Below are 24,334 nucleotides of genomic sequence, written 5' to 3'. Positions count from 1 at the left end.
GAGGAACGTGTGTGTGTGTGTGTGTGTGCGTAAATATATAAATCCCTCATCGGGGTCACTGGTGAGGATGGCTAGCAGCCAGATAAGTTGCTACTGCTCTCGCTCTCTGGCCGTCTCTCTCTAGGCTGCCTGAAAGAAATGTGCCATTATCCAGCGAGGCCCCTACAGCTGGGCCCCCGAGCACAGAACTGCTGTCCAAGACAACATGCAGAGGCCAAGAGACTGGAGACTGGATGCTGGAACCGTGAGTGCTTTAGATACCTCCTCAGACTGTTTATGACCACCTCCACTAGGACCAAAAGCTGCTCTTGCCCCACTAACTTTTTCTCACTATTTTTCCCCCCTCATTAGCGTAGAGTGAAACACAGCGGCTGTGTGAGTCGGCTGGACTGATATCTAGAAAATGAAATATGTTTCGAGAGTGCACGCACACGGCTTCATCACTCCAGCCAAGAGTCTCCTCAAGCAGTTCAGACCGAAATCCGACTTCCTCTCTTTTACATGACTCCTGACATTATCATACAGAGTAGAGTGAGATTTAAGAAGATCATTGCCTCTTGTCTCAATATATTCTTTCCTCACTTATTTCTCTATTTGTGTTGAGTCACCTATCCTGGTCAGAGCTCAGGTGTTAAGTGGACGAGTAGATCAAAGAAAATATCCTTCTCTGCAGCAATTTCATTTTCCACTGGGGATGTCTAAGCGGCCCCAAGGCAGAAGCAGGGAGATGTAATCAGTCTATCATGTCCAGGGTCTTCATAAGGACTGGATGACAACACTGCCCAAGAGCTTTGAGGCCCTGGGAACAAGCTACTTTTGACCCTTAATTAGTTCTTATCTGGATATGACCGATATTATACAATACAAGATAGGTTATTATAACAAGATCATTTAAGATAAAACTCCTTAATAATATGATCTCAATAAATTCATATCATCCAGTGGAGATTACCTCGAAGGAGCAGTGTGTAATGTGAAATGGAATGTAACTTTGATAACTATGTTTTCATTCGTGTATAATCAACTGAAACTAAGAATCGTGTTTTCGTTACCTGAGAATGAGCCGTTTATTGCACCGACATGTTTCTACAGTAGCCCAGAACGGACAAAACCAAACAGTGGCTCAAGCAAGGGCCTTTGGGGTTTATTACGTTACCCAAGGGCCACCGTAGTTATCTGACGTGCTTGGAAAGGGAGGGGTGGGCGGAGGAAGCTAGAAGTGCTAGAAGCCCCTTTATTAAAGATCTGCTTCAGTAATCCTGCGGAAGGGAAAACAAACTGGTTAGTGGGTATTTGACAGTGTCTGACGTTCAATCTGCTGGGTCAATGTTGCCTGATGATTCCTCCTGTGGGATCACCACTGCAGCAGTTTGCACAGGGCCATCTCAGGTATACACCCTTAGCTGACTCATCAGGTATAGGCATCTCACAATACGCTCCAGCCTGCAGCATGTTACAGCGTGGTGGGACTGTAGTGTCTGCCACCAACTCAAACTAGATTGTTAAGGTCACAGGTTAGTATCCTCATCATTGATGTTGTCATCCTCATCCTCATCATCCTCATCATCATCGTCAGACACCTCATCTCCCTGTCTCAACCTCAGTCTCCCACAGCCGAGTGGTGTAATTATAGTTGCAGTAAACCACTCAATCACGGGTATGGAGAGGAGATGTGAAATTAATCACAGGTTTAGGGAAACTCTGGTCTGTCATCAATGATTACAGAAGCAAAAAACAACAACCCCATACCATCAATTTGAATAAATCCATGGATCAGTTAAGTTGCAGGTTAATTGGCTGCTCTCAGTGAGGTAATTATAAAGGAAAATATGACGTTTTTCTAATAGGAACAAACTTCCTGGTCCATTCAAATGTAGGGGAGAACAGGGTTGGTAATCTCACTTTTGAAATTAATTTGAATCCCTCAAAAAAAAAGAAGGTATCCTCAATAGGTTCCCTTTCAATGTGTAATGTAAGCCTAAAGGGTCAGATAAGAATGAAACGGCTCTACTGTCCTTAAGCTTCATCTGTTCAAAAGCTATGGGCTTTTTAAATCGTCTTGTGCATTTATTACAGCCATTCCCATCGTATATACACTATGGGGTTGGTTGTCTGTATGTTATTTTAAAGGGGGGAAATAAAAAAAATGGAGGCAATCTTAAAAATACATTAAAAAAAGTTTCCTTCCACATATCTCCTGCATCGAGAGAACACCAACTGGAAAAATTCCTTCTTATAAGTGCATTTTTTATCCTTATATCACAAGACAAAGAACAAAAGTACTCAACTCAGTCACTCACTATTAGTCAAAAATGACAACGGACTAAGCGGCTAAGCTAACAACCACATGTTGTAGCCTAGCTAAGAGAAAAAGTATCTAAACTTTAGCTCTACCTTCATTTTGTTTTATCGAGACTTGTTTTATCATAAACAAAGCTTGTGTAATGGCCTAGAAGAGAAACACAGAAGATGACATTTATATAGATATTTAAATTTTTACACAAAATACACTAAAAGTCCTCTCACCTCAGTGCCTTACTCCTCAAATGACCCTTTTGGGTGACCTCTGATCCCAATTCTGAAATACTGCCCTCCAGGGAGATCTAATGAGTGTGACAACCAACCCTGTTCTCCCGTAAACACTCGACAGCATTTGACAACACTATAACTGTGGACATATGTTCTGGGTATTCTGAAGGGTGATGCTCCCTCACCATAAACATGTACACCTCCATAACTGTTGGCTTGCTGCTTATATGAATTCAGGCACAAATTTATGCGGAAAAGCTCACACAGCAGCTGTTTTGGTCCAACTTGATTGTTAAAATATGTCAGGTCAGTAGAAGCTGACTTATTGAAATGCAGTCTGTGTGACTAACACGTTGAACCTCGGCAGGCTTTCATAGCAATGAAATAATTCCCTCAGCACATAATGGTTCGAGGAATTCATCAGATTTGAGTCTTGTGGGCTTAATTATAAAATAGCACACTTATCCTGTTAATTCAAATTACACAAGGCCATGACACTGGCTGACGAACCTGCATTAATAATGCTGGTGTGTGTGTGTGTGAGTATGCGTGAATGTTTGAGTGTGGAATAGAAGAGGGGTTAATTAGCGTGCCTCTTTGCAGAAGCAATACTTTTGGCGATGGAGTAGAAAGACAAACGTCTATAATAGGAAGAGAAAAACAACAGAGACTAGCTGCTCATTTCTGGAGGCATTTTAATTGCTGGAATACAGCGCCAAAGCTAAAAGCGTCTCCACTGGCCTCCAGCGTGAGAAAATTACAGAAGCTGCTCTCTGTGACACCTATGAATCAATGATGCAGGATTATTGTTGAAATATTTTGATGGTGTCCTACAGCAGTAACTTTTAAGTTGGTCTAATCTGTACAAATTCTTCTGTCCCTCACGGTTTCAGACCGCTCAGCTGCAGCCAAAGGCCCCTCATGTAAAATCACAAAGCTGCAATTCCACCGACATCTCAGCAGCCCCTTTGACTTTTTTTCAATCAATGAAAGTGTGTCCAGAGGGTCAGAAGAACCAGAAGTTCCTGAGGCTGCAGTATTGGCTGTCTGCGTCACAAGGGGTGTGTGATTAAGTGTCTTTCTCAGAAGCAGTTTCGCCCTTTGAGTGCTGAAAAAGGGACGTAAACAGTTCCAGCTCCATTGGAAGCCGCAAGATAATAGAGTTAAATTCGACACAGGCTGAAGAAAAAGACCATCCTGTGCTTCCCATTTATCCACTTCTAATCATGTAAACCAGTTCAGCTCTCTTCCATGTCTGTTTCAGTTTTACAGCCCATTCCCCCCCGATTCCTTTCGCTTCTTTTTTCCTCTCTGTCTATTTCTACCGGGACCTCAAGGGGAAACTACCCATGGCTCCCCTGATTCATCTGACTCATCTGTTTTTCCCACTAGTTTCCATCCATCTGATGATCCCACCTTTACTCCAACTTCAATTTAATGTCATTAAACAGTTGAACTATTTCCTACATCTAATAGACACTCTTTAACAGTCAACATGGCCAAGAGGAAGTGGGGGAGTCATCTACGCCTCATAAAAGACGCTCAGTTAAGAATGAAAAGTTTGAACATGCCAGAGAGTAAATATTCATAATTTCTTTCATTCTTCTCTCCCGTTTCTGGTCCTGAAATTCCAGCTTGAAACCATTTGGTCGTCGCCCACAGGAACACTGACTGAAGTGGGCTATATGGTCGAGTATACAACATTCAGCGTCGTCTATACCGCAGCATCAAAATACTGGCAGTCGCGTCTTTTCTGTCACGCTTTACTGCTTCCAGTGCTGAGGTTTCCCCAAAACCGCTCCTCTCGAGAGCCACTTCTCGCCACCAGACTCCGGGTCATTCACAGAATTCCACCCCTGTGGACCGAACCGGTCATGATTTTCCAAGGAATGGTCTGTTTGCTGTGATTGTGTCGATACTTTTGTCAGCAGAACAGACATACCACGTTATTTTGATATAAACCTTCTAGCCAACATGCTATTTGCATGTTGGCTTAAAACAAGGTCTTGCACCATGTTCATTTTACGAATGACCAATAAGCATGCTGAACAATATTTCGTTATAGAATGTAGCTATTCCAAATTTCTATGGATATTCACAGCATGCTGATAGTTTGGTGAACCAAAGCCATACGTATCCATCCACTATAGAGCGTCCATTTCATCCGTCACATTAACTCATCAGGCAGATAGATCCGACGTGAGATAATGCCTTTTACATATGGTCTTACTGTTTACAACCACAGACAGATATACTGTTTAGCAACCTCAGGTTACCATAGAGATCATCTCTCATAATGTAACAAGGTACATTTACTGTTAGGCCTTAAGGATAATATATCCAGCAAGGGTTTAATATGCATCTCTGGAGAAATGAAAGAGAAAGCTATGAACTCACACATTGTAAATCACCCTGAAGAAGAAGAAGCTAAATAGGTTCATAGTCATAAAATACCTTCATGTTTTCCATTCCCAGTTGTTTTGACAGCCCAGTAATAAATGGCCCCTCGTATGCACAACTTTCACAACGTGCAAGTGAGTAATATTGTTTTAAATGAGGGATGACAGTGGTTTTCAATACCGCTGCAAACGAAACTCCCACAAACGTTCCCATGGGTCCAGTCAGTGTTTAGTTCGTTATAAATACATGTTTATTTTTGTGGAGCGGCATCCATTCTCCAGCCTGGACACACTGAGGCAGCATCGGAGCCCTGATTAACCCCTCCTGAATCCTCAGCACTTGGTTTTAATTATATTTGTTGCAAAAAAAAAAAAAAAAAAAAAAAAAAAGAAGTCGTGTCATGAATCAGTCCAGAGGAAAAACTGTAAATCGTTGTGCTTTGGTGCACAAGTGCTCAAATCATTTTACACTGTACATTTGCATCTGTCTCTAAACTTGTAATGGAACATTTAATTTACAATCCTTGATTATTCAGTTTCTGACTGTGAATTTTTCTAAATGTAATTTTTTTTGGTGGTAACTTTTAGCATAAAAAAAACCTACATTTCCATTCCTTTATTGAACTGGGGTAGAAGCGGTTATCTTAAAGATGGATATCTCAAAGCCTGGGCTGGTAAAAACAAATCTTTATGCTAAATAGCACTAAGTGAGAAAATATATTTGTTCTGTATTTTGGGCAAACATGAGAGCAGATGCTACAAGTCATCCTGGTGGATTCACTATGAAATAAACTTTGGATAACGAGTGGTAAATTAAACTAATGGTGCCCACCACACCTTGTTACAACACCAATTTAGAGTGTGTTGACCTTCTGGATGTGGGCTAAAAAATTGCATAATTTCAACAAAAAATTGCTTGCTATCAGAATTACAGTGAACTCGCCAAGAATATCTTGAAATCTTGATGCTGCAACAACATACATCATCATCTTTATCTCATTTCTAAAATAGGGGGAAAGTTTTTTTTACCATCACCATCTATCAAGCACATGACACAGATTATGCTTCAAATCGTTGTATCAACAATTTAGAAAGCCCGGTGTAATTCAATCACAACATCAGTGACATTAAATTAACAAATTAAAACAATGCAATATAACTGAATGATTATATCTTTATTTAAAATGCTCTGCTTTAGAGCCTATAGATGTAATCTATACAAAAAACAGCAAACAACGTGAATCATAACTACAACTGGACATACTGTATAAACAGGAGATTGGCCAACCAGCGAGTCTACTTTAAGGCACAAATCCAACAAAGCATAACAACAATCGGAGCCACATGACCAGCTGAGAACTTCTGTGAAGCTGGAGGGGCATCAAACACCATGATGTTTCTAGAACCTCATTTGGGGCGATTAGTGTGGCTGCAGTAATACACAGATGCTTTAGATGCAGGGGAGCTGGAGAGGGGCTTGCACAGCACTTCACCGCAACCAGACCCAGCTGTTTCTAGTTGTAAATGTATGTTTTAAATGTGTAGAAGTCCCCAGGGGCCGAGGTTCACCATGGGGTACCCCACACCCAAGCCCCTAAAGTACCCCACCTTTCTTTAGTCCCAGCTCAGCTTCGGGGCCTCACAATCACAACCAGGTGAGATTCTCTCTGTCTTCCTGTCCCCCCCGCCCGCCCCGCCCCCTTTCTATCAGGTTTGTGGTCTGTCTGATCTGGTGCGAGTCCTCCAGGGGTCCGCATTCTGTACAGGAGACCTTATTCACAAATGAACCTCATCTATCAACACAGGAAGAGGAAAAGGAACACAGGCGAATCTTTGAAGTGGGAATGGAGCAGCGCTACTTGCTTCAAAAGCACAGTTGGGTATGTAACCCTTTATCATTACAATAGCCCTTTAAAAGCCCTGCCAAGGCATCTGGCTTATGTTTGGACCTGGAACTGGATCGGTTTGTGCGGCAACTCCTACAGCCACCAGTCTGAGAATCCGATGGCCAAAGCACACCGTACAGGGGAAATTAAAATGCACCTCCATGTGAAATGAAAACAATACAAGCATATATATATATATATATATATATACATCCTTCACGCAACATGAAACATGTCTCATATCATTCGTCTATACAGTATTTGTGGCTCATAGTGGCAAGCAGGGGTGATTGCACAAAAACCTTAACAGCGCTGGCATTTCCAACCTCGTAAGAGTAAATAAAGAACTTCTTGTATTTAAAATAAATTAAAACACCATTTTTGAAACGGTTGTCTCATCCTTCTTTGATTAATAGTATTTGAGAAATAAAAAAACACAATAAAACAGAAAAAAAGAAGACAGGATAGAGGCCAAGTTGCGTAATATTTGATTGGCAATATAGTAGTGGTATGACACATAAAGTCCAACAGTAATGAAAGCTATCTGGATCAATAGTTTCTACCTCTGCAGTCCATCTCACACAGAGGAAACAGAAATCATTCACAAAATCCACAATTAAATTTTTTAGGAAAAGCATCACCGCTGTTGAGGGTGAATTTGACCCAGTCTGGACATAAAATCTGCCCTTAAAGTTTAAGACTCCATATCCTTCACTTAATTCAGATTCAGACTAATTGGCACTGATGAGATGACGCAACAAGTCAGGTACTCATCTGAACACACTTGGGAAGGGATTTAACACGACACTAAGAATTATAGCTGAGAGTAGAAATCAACTTCTAGAATCAAAAGGTGTAGCGTGAGTCATCGGTCACGACGAGCCGCTACAGCCACTTTTAAAAACATTACATTCTTTGTCTGAGTAGATACGCAGACCTGTTTGTGCAGCAGTTAGGAGAGCTGGCAAAAATGTATCGTCAGCTAAGTTCAGATCACGCTGACCCATGTTGTTTAAGTTGATATACGTCTCCTCTTAAAGTAGCTTCGGGGTGGCCTGCAGCTGACTTTTTTTTAGTTTGTGTGTCTTTTTGCCAAAAGCATGACATAATATGAGGAGAAAATGAGCTCATCTACTGTCAACCGGATGCCACTTCAATTCTTCTAGTGTGTAGCCAGTTTAATGTGCACTAAAATGAAGCTAATCATCAAACTGTGCCTTTACCAACATTCATAAACATTCTTGTCTTTCTTCCATCACTACAAACATCTCTACATATAGAAATTAAAAACAGAAAAAAATGTTAAAGCTACATTAAGCGATATATTTGATAACAACATAAAATCAAAGAACTCCTGGTAAGTAAAATTCTTGCTAGTACGATGAATCCCGCTGAGAATCAACACCAACCTTCCCGTCCCACATCTCTGCAGTTTTTAGGCCGTTTTAGTTCATATAATCCATATCGGTGAAACCCAGCTGAGAACATATTTTTCTCAGGAGGTGGCATAAAGGCACAGAGGCGAGTGAATATCGTCAGTTGGTAGGAAAGGGCTCTTACTGGGATGCCCTCTGTCTTCTGTTTGGGCTGTGTGTGTAACTTGTTTGCTAACACAAGCACTTATTAAGGCAATGGTATATCATAGCTTTGTCGCTGTGGGTTTGGAAGTCTTTCGCTTAATGCAGCTTTAAGCACATGTGCTTCAACATCAACAATGATGTCTTCAAAACAATATGCTCCTCTCTCTCTTACAGGAGAAAAGGAGGTCATCATGGTGTCTTTCAGAGGGGGGCTTAGGCACCTGGCGATTGGATGCCATCCCCTCAGTCAGTCCAGTGGTTGGGGAGTAGGTGGGGTGTGAGTGGTTGACACATTGGGAGGGAGCAGGGGGCTCGGAGGCTGCAAGCTACAGACCTGATCCCCAGCTTTACTCCATTCAAATAGACATACAAAGGGTTAGGGACACTCTCGAATTTAACATATCACACTCATAGGACTTCTCACATAGCATCAGGAGTCTGCAGCGGGCAGCCTACAGAGTCAGGACCGCAGATGACCCCGGTTATTCCCTGATCTAAACACTGTTGAAGCCCCAGAGTTGGACCCTATCACACAGGTTTGAGGTCTGCAGGCTGCAGCCTCTGTTCCCAACAGCATCAGCACCCTGTCACACAGGACCTGGATTGTGGCGATAGTTGTAATGGTTGCCGTGCTCGGAGTCTGCAATCTGCAGGCTGGGTTTCCTCGCTGGCTCTTCGTTATCAGCTGTGTCTTGCCTTGTGCAACGAGGAGGACGCTTCTTATAGAAGTCTGACACAAAGTGCACCTGCAGAGGAGAGAAGGAAAAAAAAGGAAGGAGAGGATTTTAGCTTTGGTCACTTATGGAATATTTTTTAAGTATTTAAAAAATATTCCATAATATTTTTAAGTATAAGCATGTAAGGGATACAGAGGAGGTGAGGGCTGGGCTATAAACTGTGATTACATGTGTCTGGACAGGTCTATGCACAGCTGGTAAGTGACACACTCCCACACATCTGAGAGGAACACACAGAGAGCAGGCACAACCCATGAAGGCCATAAAACACCATGCCCAAGAGGGTCTCCACTTGTGCATAACACCGTGGAGGCCAAAGGAGCACGGTCACTTCCCTATCAATCATACATGGACACACACACACACACACACACACACACACACACACACACACACACACACACATGCACAAACACACACTCCACCACTCCAGAATTTCCACAAGGCAGTGCTGACAGCGGCTCACTCAAAACAGGGAAGTGGCCAAACAATAAAGACTGGATGAAGTGAGCAGAATGGACTTGTTGCATGAGAAGCTGCCAGCTTAAGTGTGTTGGTTTGTATCAAGTCACACTTTGTTGCTGCCACACTCCACTCCCCTTTTTCTTTACTGCCAGACTGAAATTAAGCTGAAATATGGATTCTTCAACGGCTGTTCCACTTTGAAAGGGAGTATCACTAATGGAAAGATTTCCATTAAATGTCTTTTTTTTTAAAGACCTGGACCCACCCATGTTTGCTTTTCCTAAAGCCAGAAACCACAAGAGTAAGACTCAAAGTTCAGATGTCATCAGGTTTGAGGCTGGAGCTTCTTCACGGATAGTTAAATGTAAAAACATGTGGCCAGTATTTCTAGAGATAAGTTTTAAACTATTTAGCTTTAAGCTGGTGTCATTTAATTATTGTTAGTAGGCCTATACCATCTCAAACTTTCTGCAAATTGCCAAACTCCCATTCACTGTATGAGCAACTCAGCCTCTTGATACCAGACCAGAAGTTATGACTGTCTAATATGGAAACAGCACGGAGGAAATCTTAAATCTTGCAACGTTTGCCCTTGAGAGAAGTTGCCGTGGAGACTCACATTGAGTACAGCAACAAGCGCTCCCTGCAGCAGCCCCACCAGCACGTCGCTCCAGTGGTGCTTGTAATCAGAGACTCGGGTGTAACCCACATACACCGCAAAGGCCACCAGGAAGAACTGGATGGTGGGCCGGAGAAGTCTGGCCCACTTAGCCACCAGTCTTGCCTGCACGTAAAGCTGTAGGAAGAAGAGCAGAGGGTGGTAGATCGATGGGCGGGGGGGAGAAGAGTCGGAAAAGAGAGAGATCAGGGGGGGAGAGACTGTCAACTTGCTATTACACTGAAAAAACATGTCAGAAATGGTTTCGGTCTCCCTAAAAGGTCATCACACCATAAAAGATTAGGATAACGTAAATGGTTTTTGGAACCAACATCTATAGTATTTGCACTGACATCATAGTTATATTAACAGACTTGGGGAGTAATGGAATACATGGAACGCTGTTATGTTATTAGGATACAAACTGTATTCCGATAAAAAGAAAAAAGATCAGATTATCGATACATTTTATTTATTGTTAGCAGGATACCAATTTTAAGACACATTTTACAATGAGGAAGAATACACTACGATGCACATGCCCACACATTACAACACAAGTCTCACACAATGGCCTCCATCGTTAGTGAGAAGGATGGTTTACGCACTTTCCAGTTCATCAAGACATGAAACATACATTTGCAGGAAATGGGCAACCGCTTCAAAATTTGTGTTCCATCAAACATAATACGGAACAAACCAGAATATTTGCATGTTAGTATTTCCAAGTTAAAATACGGCTAAACTAATGTGCCGAATGATGCCAGTCCTTGGATGATGTTGTTCCTCTTTTCTGCTTTATATACAAAATAATGACAACATTTTCCTTTTACTCGTCTTTATTTGCATATTTGGTAGTAAGTAACCCTCTCAACCCTGTATATGCTGACAAAGCAGTGACGTAATGCAGCAGTCACATGTCTGTTTTACAAGTTATCTCTGTATTTGCGTAAAGAGATAGCCCGCTGAAGGTTTCAAGGTAGATGGTATCATACTCCAAATACCAAAAACAGAAAAGTACATTCATTTGAAGCTCTCTAATGCAAAAGCTGTGGCTGGTATGTCTCAAACTGGATTTAACTCTAATGGGGTGTTGAGTATGAATCAAATAAATGTCCACTGTGGACTGAAACCGCTTTTCTTACTGGAAAACAGCAGACGCCAATAATTATGAACCTGGCAACAGTACAGACTTCTCTGGGCTTCTGCTGTGCTGCTGTTGAAGGTGCAAACATTGGCATCACACTACAGCCCCCCCCCCCCCTCGTCACACAGCCACACTCTGCATTGAACACTTCAGGACATCACAGCCCGGCTCTGTTGGCAGCATTTGCCTGGCAAAACAGGTACTGACGGGAATGGACACTGTATTCCGTCTGTCCTTTCAAATGTTCTTTGAACTGAACAATGTTGCTTTGCTTGGCCTCGTGAAGCTTGCTGTCTAGCACTGGTGCCTGGCTTTTAACACAAAGAGATGAGGCCAAGGGTAATGAACTGGACAGGCCTGGAAGACAGACAACAACACATGCCTTGCCTCAATCGTTGCTGGGAAAAAGGCAGCCGAGGCCTCCTGGTCATTTCTCTTAGTGTCCACATTCTTTCACTGAACTCTTGCCTTGTCCTTTTACGGCCACATGCACAAACCGCCTCTATGAGCCTTTTTTATTTAGCCCTCAAGTACGGATCCAAATGCACAAGCCTGTCATCGGATGAGTCCATCTGGGGACTGTTATGCCTGAGTCACACAGAGATATTCGTTTCCTCGTTCACCGTACATAGAGATGCGTATTTACACTGTGTTTTAAGACTTTTAGTCATGGATTGAGGCTCACATGCTGTACTTACCGCTAGGAAGAGCATGCAGTACATTCCAAAAGAGGAGTGACCGGAGTAGAAGGACAATCTGGTGAAGAGAAACAATCAAATCGAATGCGTCACACAGGATATTTAAAAGTGACCAATTCTGTTGGCATCATTATCGTGTAAATGTGTTAAGAATTCCACCCCCAGACAAACGTCAGTATGTGATAATAAGTGTTACATATTTTCATCTCTAAGCATAATAATACAAGTCTGCTACAATAATCAGGGACGCACCGATACCGATATGGGATACCGGGCTGATGCCGACTCAAATAGCTGGATCAGGTATTGAGACAATAAAGCTGATGTATTCAATTCAATTGTGTGTTCAGATACTTATATATATTATATATTAGAATTTGAATTCCTGTTTAAGTTTTGACCAAATTGTTGCTGGTATAGGATTTGCATCCCCAGCTATATTACTGGGATCTCCTCCTCCTACCTGGACTCTGTGACGTCATGAGGCTTGCCAGTGCAGTTGATCAACTGCACGTATCCCGTGCAGACCTTAGGGGCACACACGTCCATGAAGTTCGGTCTCGGGCGGCCGATGGTGAACTTGGCGAGGTCGGTGAGCGACTGGCTAACAGAGGCCCCAAACAAGAAGGTGCCCACTACCTTGTAGAGTGCAGCTATGTACTGGTTGAAGTCAGAATTTGAGTAAATCCTCTTGCTGTAGACCAGATAAGCCTCTCCCGAGGAGATCTGAGGGAAGAGGGAGAACAGTGAAAAGAGTTTTCTTGAGGCCATGATCCAATCCCCCCATTTTTAGCATCATTACTAAGTCGATGAAGTAAAACTTACAATGATGACGGTGCAGGAGATGGTGACAGCCGCCAGCATGCCATGGGTGATGGTGTCTGGTTTTAGGGGGTACATGATGCTCTCGTCGTCACAGTAAACCCCTCTTTGATACGGCTTGAACATGATGGTCATGACGATGAAGGGCAGTGCCGCTGTAGCCACAACAAAGCAGAGAAACAACAGTCTGATTAGACAGGTTGGATTCATCCACTGTAGTTGGAGAAATTGAGCTTTTGGTGAAATAAGATGAACGCATTGGTCACAGCCAAGCTTATAACTGGGCATACAGACCATGGAACAAGGTCGATCCAAGTTAATGGACATCACTATTTGAGAAGAAATGTTTTGGAATAACATATTTGTGCCCTTTCAGACATGGCATCATTTTTTTTTAAAAAGCTGGGAAGTGAAAATGTTTCTCTAAGGACAGCCAAATTGTTTTCTCTCTCCCTCTGGACCTCAAGGCCTAAAAACATAAAGATGAGAACAGCCCACAAGGAGAAAAAAAACATTCAGTAGTAAAATGTCAGGGTGGAAATGCGCAGCAGGGAATTGCAAAAATAAACAGTACAAAGTAGTATTTATATGCACAGGCATGTGGGCATATGTAAAAAATCAAACATCACAAACATACACAAGAGCGCACACACACTTCCAAGACTGTACACAAATTACTGCAGACACAACTGCAGCTCTTTTGAATGATGTGGCTGTGTGCAAAAATAAGACCAAATATAGCTGCTCAAGGCTCCCGAGAGCACGAATGTCCTTGAGATGTTCGGAGCCATCCATCCCAGAAATACCTCTCTTTCTCTCTCTGGTATATGCACATTCACACTCACTTCACTGCAGTCTGTTGATGTACAAAGGCGCATGCTCTTTGCAAATGTGTATTGATAAACACATGCTAATGAATACATTGTGCAGATGCTCTTTTGCGCTTCCTCTTTAAAGTCAAACTCCTCTTAAATTGAAGGAGACTGAAGGGAAATCTGGTGGCAAACAACGACTGTTTTAAACCCACTGAGGATATACAGCAGAGAGGTGGACTATGGTAGTTTGACAGGTTCTTTTGGATGTTTTTTTTCTTCTTTCCAGCAGTGAAAACCTTTCACCACAGGGATCCACTGTGGACCATAACTTTTTATTACTCCTTTTAAAAGCCTAAAATGGTGACCGTTTGATAATCACGAGATTTTGGTGTGGAGTAAGACTGTCGTAGATACAGTATGTGTGTGAAAGACCTTACTTGATAAACAGAAATGGCCAATTTATCATATTAGTCAAAGTTTACTTAAAGCTGTCTGGTAGCTTGTGATGGATATTTGTCATTATCTCTTTGACATTTCACACATAAAAAACATGGAAACAATTAATTGATTGCGTTGCAGCCCTACTGAGGAATGTGCTCTACAGCCTGATATCCACTACCACTGTCCATAATAGGCAGACAGACAGTCCACTGTGGAAATGCCATACAGCCACATACTCAACGCAAGAAAAACAGCCGTGAAAAAACACTGCACACACTTGAAAAGTGCTCTCACCAATAGTATTACATTTCTGTGTAAATGAGGAGTGCACCCCTCCCATTCTTTAAAAAAAAAAAAAAGTCTGCAGCTGACATAATTCCAGGACTTCCAGCGAGACTGACTGATGAGAGACCAAGAGTCCACATGCTGAAGACTGAGACTAAAAGGAAAATATACAACTGGATGGTGGATCAGGATTCAGCTGAGGTGAACACTCTGTAACACCGAGTTCAACTCCACCCTGAAACAAATGTGAAGCGACAGCCTACTGTAAATGTTTCAATACTGACAAACGAATGGCATGTTTTTCCTGATTGCTGGAGGAGCGGGCTGAGCGGTTCAAAAAGATGTGAAGAAGGATGTGTTACATGTTAATGTGACACTAAAACCGTAGCTCATTCTGAGAACAAAAAACAAAACATAGGCACACCATTATGACTTAAATTATCTGTAATAAACACCGGACTGAATAATGAAGCAGAGGAATTACCCTAATAAATACCGTAATTCACAATAAACAACAATACACAACGACACCTGTACAAGGACACGCAGTGTGTCTCACTCGTGTCCGACATCGCATCAATCCAAGGTGACATGAGACGAGTACGGACATTGTTTAGCTGCACACATGTTCCTCACAGACACGATAAGACAAAGAGTGTTATTGGCTCAGTGAGTAAGGGCAGCGGCAAAATAGAAGCTTTGTGTTGAGATGAGAGTAAACAGTAGCGCTCTATAGGATAAACACATGATTGCAGATGGACTCCTGGTGACCTTGGAGGAGCTGGGTTTAAAGCAGACAAACAGGGAAGGAAAAAACACAAATAGAGAGACCAATGGATTTATACACTGGATTCATACACGGAGAAGCTCTAATCTTCTCAGAGAGGAGGAATCTCAACTCCCACCTTTAATATTTCAACACAAGATGTTGAAGTAAAAAACACACCCGCCTTATCAGCCAAAACGGCCTTCAGTTTTGACAGTTTACCGCACACAACGGACATTTTGTTGGCAGGTTTATTATGGGTGAAATGCAAAATAACAAAAAGAGCCAAACTAGCCATTTCCAATTTTTAGACTAAGCTAAGTTAACCGGCTGCTGGATAAAGTCTTATTCCACATTTTGTCCTCTTAGCACCACCAACATCCTGTTTGGTGACATAACTAACATCTTGTCTCAGGGAGCTCAGGGGAGGACCCTGCTATGAATTTACTGATGGAACTTTTGGTTACAGGCATGAACGCGGTATTAATCTTCTCATCAAGCTCCAGAAAGTGAATATGCATACTCCCCATACTTGCTTTAACCAACACATGCAGTAATATAAATATTTTACTAATTTTAGTACAGGCAATTTCACCAACCGACGCCTGTCCAACGCATGTACTCCACCTCCCCGCTCTTTGTCTAAAAGCCCTCGTCTCTTTGTGAGCAGCAGCAGCAGCTGGAGGACACCTGTCCCTGCACAGCGACTTCCCACAAGCCACCGACCACCAGACGCCTACTGGGTCGCTGTTATCACATTTACCAGCCAGCCACGTCAGGACGTGGTAAATCGGGTGTATAAAGTCTTGTTCCACATATTTTCCTTTTAGTGCCACCAAAATCCTGTTTGTGACAACCACAGCACAATATATGTTCTCGTGTATTTAACTAACATCCTGTCTCAGACGCCTCGGGGGAGAAACCCGACATGAATTTACTGACGGTGGCAGCTTCTGCATCTGTATCCTGCTTCCTGCTTCCAGCTGGCAAGAGACCTTTCCATCTCATCATCACCTCACCAAACTGATAGAGTGTCATTACAGGAGTTATTACGACGACTATAATGTAAAGCACTGCATCTCTATCTATAACTGCTTGGTCTTTAAACGTATTGAATTTTCAAAATATGATCTTAAACATTTCCAGACTCCTCATATATCCGCTATGGACCCAAATTAAATTCACACACAGCATGTCAAATATGCTATTTGATAACGTAATATTATCAGACATGAAAATAAGTATTGTTCTTTGGGGTTGGAGGGTTGAATCTATTGCATATTATGTCAGCCAACACCAACTGTTTAAGCCTAGTGGAATGTTTACATTCAACACAGCATCAAAAAGCAACTGGAACCGCAAACAAAAGTAAAGGAAAGACTTGCAATGTAACACATATCAATACTACACAACAGCAAGTTTTACAGGTGTGTGTAAGATTGGCCTGGACAAAGTCACGGGAAAAGTGTATTTACTTCATACAGCATGGTGAATGTCACTTTAAAATGGCAGGACGACACCAACGACATTTTACAATTACATTCGTGGGTGTCATTTGTATTTATCTGTTTAGTCATATGCTAAAGGTTTTAATGAGTCTCTTTTGCTATTACTAAATTCTTGGATTTTGCCGGTTTGCCACACATTTCATGGAATGAGTGAAGTCAAAACACCTGGCCTTAAATGACCCTCCCCTGCCTTGTAAAAAAAAAAAAAAAAAGGGAATTTTTCATTTCTGTGCTCATAAATGAAACACTAATTTAGCTGACACATGACTTTAACGTGATAGTCATAAATTACAAGAAAAATAAAAGCGCTCAAATAAAATGGATTGCCGTCATGGGCAGAATGTGTGGTACATCCTGCGGTGTGTGAGTGTGTCTCATGAGCAGTGCCTCTGATCATATCTGCAAGGAACAAACCAGCCACTCTCTTAAAAAGCAGACACACACGCTGAAAAATAGACCCATCGGCAGACAAAATAGGTCTCTGGGATACCACGAGACAACCCCACGACCCAAACTGACACTGCTCCAGAGCTGGTGGAGGTGTGTGTGTGTGTGGGGGGGGGGGGGGGGGGGGGGGTACAGGAGAACCTTCTCTTTAGACACCTGCTTTTTTCGGATGGAGGCAGGGAAACGCTGCCAGTCTGGAATGTAGCCAGGAAGCTAATCTGCCAGTCACTCAAAAGACTCCTGCCTGAGCCCCGAATGAGAGCCTGTTTGGAGTCGCAGGAAGCAGAGCTCAAGCTTTCCTGTCTCAGATTAAGAAAGACCCATTTTAGAGGAGAGGCTTTGGTTCCATTCTGGGAAGTTTTAAGGCTTTTCATTTACCCGGTCGTGAAATAGGCATTCACCCATAGTGGCAGCTCGGTGTCTCCCCCTGCTGAAGTGGGCAACAGAGAGCCGAGTGATTGATGAAGACTGCGTGTCGAGAGGAGCATTTAAACAGTCAGAGGAGCGTCACGGAAAAGTTCAGCATTAATTGATACCACGGAGAAACAAAGATGCCAGTGAGAGAAGGGATATGCTTTCCTCCATTCCTTCCACCACTGCTGATTCACATCCTCCATTCTGCTCCCCCCCCCCCCCCCTCCCTCCCTTATTCAAAGTCATTCATTCTTCTCTCTGGAGCTGCGTCTCTCTGTCTGTCATTCTCTTGATGGCAGCGTCCTCCCACACACTTCTCCTTCTGTTGTAAATATAGAGGTCTCGATGGGATGGTGCTTTATTTAGCTGGCAGATGTGCAATTACGACGGACCATTTGGACCACAATAGCACTCTGGAGCTGAGATTCTCTCTCTCTCTCTCTCTCTCTCTCTCTCTCTCTCTCCTCACATTTGCCGCTAAAGAAAAAGTTGACGCCTTGATCATCTGGAAGTTGCTTCAGTGGTTTGAGAGTACATCACACCTACTTGCCCTGGTTTCTCTGACATAACCTGCTGCACCTGTAAAACCATGTGGACGGACAATTATTCTCCTCAATTTGAAAAACATACAGTCTGGCTTTTCATTATGTATATTTTCAAGGCATGTAAAACCTGTGTGTGTGTGTGTGTGTGAGAGGCAAGGGTGGTCTCATGCCACAGGGCTGCCCTGTTTGGTCTAAAACTTTCCTTCAGGGTCACAGCTGGAACATTTTCTTCTCCTATGAATTTCTTCGACTCTCATTTCTCGTCTTCCCAGTGCGAAGGTCACTCTGGGAGTTCCTTCTTTCTATATTCACCCCCCCCCCCTTTCCAATCCATCTTTTCCGTCTGTTGATAGCTCTCGCTTCCTCTCACATTAACGCCATTCTTTCTGTGTCACTCTTTATCACTTACTCCATCTGACTTGCATGCCTCCAACTCTCATCCCCTCCCACTTTTTTTTTTTTAATGTTTCCACTTTGTTTGTTTTTTCAGCTCTCTGTTGTTTCTTCCTTCCAATTCAAACATGCGTGGTTGAAATGACAGCAAGGAACCTCTAGCCCCAACGCTCTATCAACATGCTATTATAGACCTTTACAAAGCGGCTCAAAACAAAACAACTAAAGCTCCCTCCTTCTGACTGTCTCACCCCGAGCTGGACTGACTAATGTGGAAGGTATGTGCTGAGCCTACAACCTCTGCCGCCGTTGGCCTCTGGAATTCTAATTCACACAAGGAACGCCCAACTTTACCAGTCACACCAAATCCTTCTGCATGCTGCTGCTGCTGCCCATTCTTTATTTCTAATCCTGCTGTTTTGCTCCGCGCATCATTTACGCATGCTTAGGTCTAAGCAGTGCAGAAGGAGACAGGGTGGCAGGCGAGGGCGTAGTGGTGATGGGAGGGCGGCTAAATCTAGCAATCAAAGAGTCTGGGGTTTGGAGGGGATCAAAGACGTCGGCCACACAGGTTTAAACCTAAACCATAAAAGGTCTGCAGGAAGAGTTGGAACTATCATGAATGGTGCTGAGCTTCTCTGAAAGGTCACTAAATGTGTTGCTGTGGCGTCTGCACATCATTGCTACACGTATATACTGATTATTCAGTATGCAAATGACTATGTTTAGCGGTTGCCTGACACCAGTGATATTGTTCGTGCTTCTCCAAATGAGGACCACATTTTCCAAAATTCTGGTCCCTGTCCAAAAAGCAATCTTCGCTTATTTTTACTGGAAAGGATAAACATGTCGGCAGGACTTATAATCATCTGCCTTTAAAAAGACACTGGAAAGCTACATGAGAACAGTTTTTATGTGCAAAGCCATTTTTCTCATGAAATCCAAAATAAAGGTGGTTGAACCTGTCAATGTTTTCCTCCTTCATGTCTTAAAACAATAAGAACTATTAGAATTACATCAAAGGGACACTCACAATAATTTTCTTCCAGCTCACTGTTGAGCTTTTTAAAAATCGGTGTACTTTAATGTCTCAAAATGAATGTGGTTTCTCATCCACTTTAGAGTATGACTGATAAAAGACTTTAAATCCTCAAGCAATTAAGGTCATTAAAGACAAGGAGAAGGATAAGCCAGGCTCATATGTATCAGAGGGATGTGCCTGTTTGTTAAAAGGGCTTCAGTTTCCATGACAGAGCTCTCCTGAGGAAAACAATTCCCATCAAGCGTCTTCGCAGCCTTTCACTGAGAACTCGGGGCGATCAGTCTTCCCAACACAACAGCATGAGAGGCCCGGCTCCCCGGAGACGCTGCAGCACCAACAAACTCGAACAGACTTCCAGCGAGGTCAAAGAATAGAGCATGGGCATATTCACATGCCCCAACAGTCTGAAAGGATGAAAATAAGGCGAGGAAAACATAGCAGCTCTTTGTTTACAGCTGCGGGGCTTTGGGAGCAAACGCTGTTGCAGATCAGGTAATGAATAGGTCAATAACAAGATGCTAATACTAAATGAAATAACTCCACTGTGTGTATGCATGTGAAGACTCTCTGCTGGCTGTGAGCTCAAATCCACAAGAGTAGTATGAACACAAAACAAATGAATAGAATACTATAACGCAGTGTCATCCTTCGAGCACAGTTGTGTCTCGCAAATACAAAAGAGAATCACATGACAGGGACATTTAACTTCAGCTGGATAGACTTTAAACAGAACTGGTTTGTCACTACTTCACGGCACAAAGCCGACACATGGAAAAAAAAAAATTGTGCGTCAGCGTGTCTTCCACCAATTCATTGCCTCGAGGCCCTTTCGTCCCACATACTTACTTTGAGTATCTTACACATTACTCATAACACACAGCTCGTTGCAAGCACCCGAGTCATGCAGCAATATCAGCTGTGGTCCTCCTCTGACTCCCGAACCACCTTCATCTGCAGTACTGCACCTATTACGGGTCTGAGCTGTGCGCAGGGAGAGGTTAAACCCCGGCCTTTCCTCTCCGTGCTCTCAGCCGACACCCACCCTCTGTTTGTGCCGAGTGTAGACTTACACGGGCAGAGGAGGAGAGAGGAAGGGAGCGATACAATGAAGGAAGAATGGAGAAGAAGATGGGAGGCCAAGCTTTAAATGACCAATAAACTCATGACCAAGGCTGATATTTGATGTCCCCCATGACGCGTCGGACGGGTCTCATAGCTGTAAACTAGACAGATAATACAACAACCTTTGTGTTGGAGGAAATAGAAAACCACTTCTGTGTTATAAGCAACCATTTTTTTGTCAGATTTCTCCATTAAGAAATTCAGTGAGAGTGTTTGACATTGTATGAACACAAAGGAAGGCACATCCACAACAACAGTTGTTAGTTTGACCTGGGCAGGGCAGGGTGTGAATGACGAATAAATCGTTCTGTGACTGTATTACAGAACAAGAGAGAGATACATGTACTACGCTGTAGCTAAGTTCAACCGAACGCTAAATACATTTTTAGGAGACCAAAATGTTACAATTATCTTTCATGAACTGAAAACACACTTTGAAAGGGTTTAAGTTATGTGGCAAAAACACAGACAACACCCAAACCGGACAACATCATGGTATCGACCTGTCAATCAAAAGGTAGCCACGCCCGAAAGCATGCCCTGCTTTATTGTCTATTGTACTCTAAATGGGTCAATAATTTACTAAATGAACATCATGCTGTATTGAAGAAGACTTGAAACTAGCGATTGAGACCAGAAACTCATGTTTACAATGTTTACTGAGGGAGTATATCAAGCGAGAAGTAAGGTCATTTTCTCATAGACGTCTATTAAACCGGACTATTTGCAACCAGACAAGTTGTCACCTGCTGACCGGTAGAAAGAATGCAAGTTGCAGGCTCTTCCGCATTGGCTTCACTCTACAAAACTGTATGTTCACATATGAATGTTTACAATAAGAAATGTTAATATTTCCAAAATGCAGTCACAGCCCATCTCAAAACTCAGTTTCCATATAGGCTAATGGCTAGTATAATTACAAGCTCTACCATGTTGTTATTATATGGCTGGGGCAACCTCACATAAGCTTGGGGTTGATATGACATTTATTTGGGTGGCTGACGTGGGTGGCAAAGGGGAAGGGCGAGGCAAAAGGGTGGGATGCCACTATCCAGACTTGACCGACCGACCAAACCCAGACGTTAATCCCAGACTTGTGACAGCAAAATTGTGAGGCTTATCAAGTTCAGCAGTCTGCGGATGTTCCCACAGACGGAAAAACACCCCTAAGCTCTCCGAAAAGCCAGGGGGGGGGGGGGGGGGACTGAAACTGCACAGCAGAGCAGATCCACACCACCATCCTTTTCTACGTTCTCCCTCTAACTTCCTACCACTATCACCAGTGCAGACACAACAGGAGATGAACCCGCCGCCAAACACCAGACCACTACGCAACACACGTCTGTCAACGGCTTGTGGCATTAATACAGAAAGCCAAAGTCCCACCACAGTCCCACCACAGTGGTACATTCCACATACACACAAAATGCCTGAGGCTGAAAACAGCTTTTTCTCTGCAGTGAGGACTTCTTACTTACACTGGTTTTTGTGATGTAAATGTTATTATGAACTTCATCATTATAATAATGGAAGACCACAAGTATCACATAGATTTATGAAGCATGATGGTCTAGAAAGGTATTAATGAATCTATTCTAAATGATGCATCTACTGATTGTTACCAGCAGCGACAGCGAGTGGCTGGTTTTGTTTTCAACTTGTGAGCCTGTGTGTGTGTGTGTGTGTGTGTGTGTGTGTGTGTGTGTGTGTGTGTGTGTCGTCATGGCAATATGTGTCCCTGGGGACACCTATTGTTGCTGGAACTAACACAGACGTGGTTTTGAGTCTGTTTGTCTTTCTGTTTGTCAGACACAACTTTACAGGTTTGTGGTTACAAAGTACAAAGATGGGTGTGGTCTGGACAAAGGTGCCAGGAGTAGAGGGTAAGAAGTGTGGACAGCCCCCCCTCCCCCCCTTCATATTCAGTTCCATTCACAAAAGACAACAATTCATTACTTGTTCATTGCTCAGAGGGGGAAGGAGACAAACCCATGTGGTGTAGTTGCCACAACAATGGAAAACAACAGGCTAACCCTGTGGAACACTGAAGTTAAATGCAAAACAATAGTCTATGGAGAAATGTGGATGTACCATCCTGAGAAATGCACTGTATGTGGGAAGTGGGAAATTCCTGAGAAGATTCCTGGCAGAGAAAATATTGAAGAAAATGAGGAATAAGCGGCACACACGCGCGCATATCAAATTTCCATAAACAAACATTGAGCTTCCCGAGGCTCTGTAAAGACCTGCAAAGTTGTTGCTGAGTAGATCGGAGCATGCAGCAGGCCTGCGGGGAGAATGAACGTATTTCCTCTTGTGTGTCACCATGGTGCCACTTAATGTCACATTTCAGCCTGGACATTATCGCAGTAGGGACGTGCATAAACAAACGGGATGACTCCTCTTTTATAATATTGGACTGCATTGGAAACACAGTTGCGTCATGTGCCTGTTTAAAGAGAGACAGGGTTGAAACAGCTCCAGTGTTGTCCCGCAGATCTTTCCTCCAATTAAAAACATGTCTTCGTGTCACTTTAAAGTGAAAATAAAAGAAAGAATTCCTGAGTTGCTGTCATGGCTGCAAAACACGCCTTGTCGACCGACAAGAAACTGCTGCGACCACAAACATGTGATCTTTATCAGATTATAGGTATAAGAATTATCGCTGACACCATTAAAGTGAAATTCCTAGATAAAAGGCTGATTATGCTGACGTATAGTTTCGTACTTAAGTGTCCATAACTTACCAACTACAACGCACAGCAGGTCCATCAACACGTACAACTTCTTCTTCCTCGGATCCTTCATCTTCTTTCCGTTCATTCACGTTCAAATCAATAACTTTATGAGTGAGTCACTATTTTCTGATTGAGTCCATCGGCGCTCGCTCGCTTTGGAATAAAAAGTGCAGGCTATGACAGCCTGGTAACCGGCACTACGAGTTCTTCCGGGATCCCCTTCTCTTCCCTACCTGTGCTGACATTGACAGCAAAGGTGTGTGTGTGTGTGTGTGTGTGGCTTTCTTAAAACGGCCGCCTGTTAAAAACTCGCCCCTGAGCAGATTCGCAGCAGCACTGGAGTCTTGCGTCCCTTTGCGCGCATTACTTCTTCGGGTACAAAACCAGAACTGGAGAGATCCTCCGATTTCACAGCGCCGAAGGCGTCCGGGAGAATCCAGTACACACTGTGTGTTTTCTCGGCACACACCACGCCACCGCACTGGTCCCTCCTCCTAACTTCCTCGTCTGGCTCCTCTCTTGTTCCACTCTGGCTCTCTGATCGTCGCCAGGCTCGATTACTTTTTTACGCACAGACGAGCAAAGAGCGCGAGAGAAAACCTTTCAGTGGTTTTGCTTGGTTTTTCTCCCCCTGCTTTGCAAACCAACCTTTGTATGTCGTTTGAGTGGAGAGGACTTAAACATTGTACGAATCAGAGCAGCAGGAGGTGCCTGACAGCAGTGCATATGACACAAACTGCGCTGTCAGATCAAAAGCACTATAAATGGATGGAATAAAGTAATATCCTAAAGCTATTGACTGCCATTGCACCTGATCTCATTATCTGGACTAATCTGGACTTAATTATTGGATTTGGCACTACAACACGCCTGTGGCTGTAATTGAGGACTCAGCTC

The 24,334-nt window shown here is 43.1% G+C and overlaps 1 protein-coding gene across 2 annotated transcripts; it reads right to left on the bottom strand.

Moving 5' to 3' along the window:
- Positions 1-6,084: 6,084 nt before the first annotated feature.
- plpp2b (phospholipid phosphatase 2b) lies at positions 6,085-24,076 on the bottom strand. 2 transcript variants are annotated; one of them, XM_076087826.1, is made up of 6 exons: positions 23,447-24,076; positions 12,925-13,076; positions 12,563-12,825; positions 12,100-12,157; positions 10,216-10,392; positions 6,085-9,140 (listed from the first exon to the last, which is right to left on the bottom strand). In XM_076087826.1, the coding sequence occupies exons 1-6, from the start codon at positions 23,520-23,522 to the stop codon at positions 8,982-8,984; spliced, it is 885 nt and encodes a 294-aa protein (XP_075943941.1). In that variant the 5' UTR covers positions 23,523-24,076; the 3' UTR covers positions 6,085-8,981. The 2 variants fall into 2 exon arrangements, with proteins under 2 accessions (XP_075943941.1, XP_075943939.1); XM_076087824.1 differs by lacking the exon at positions 23,447-24,076 and adding an exon at positions 22,946-23,349.
- Between the last annotated feature and the right edge of the window lie 258 nt (positions 24,077-24,334).

This window comes from Anarhichas minor, unplaced genomic scaffold, assembly GCF_050575085.1.
Source record: "Anarhichas minor isolate MPS153535 unplaced genomic scaffold, ASM5057508v1 ptg000010l, whole genome shotgun sequence".
Classification (NCBI taxonomy): Eukaryota; Metazoa; Chordata; class Actinopteri; order Perciformes; family Anarhichadidae; genus Anarhichas; species Anarhichas minor.
The sequence above is the reverse complement of the archived record's forward strand: the minus strand, read 5'-3'. Positions and strand labels throughout refer to the sequence as shown.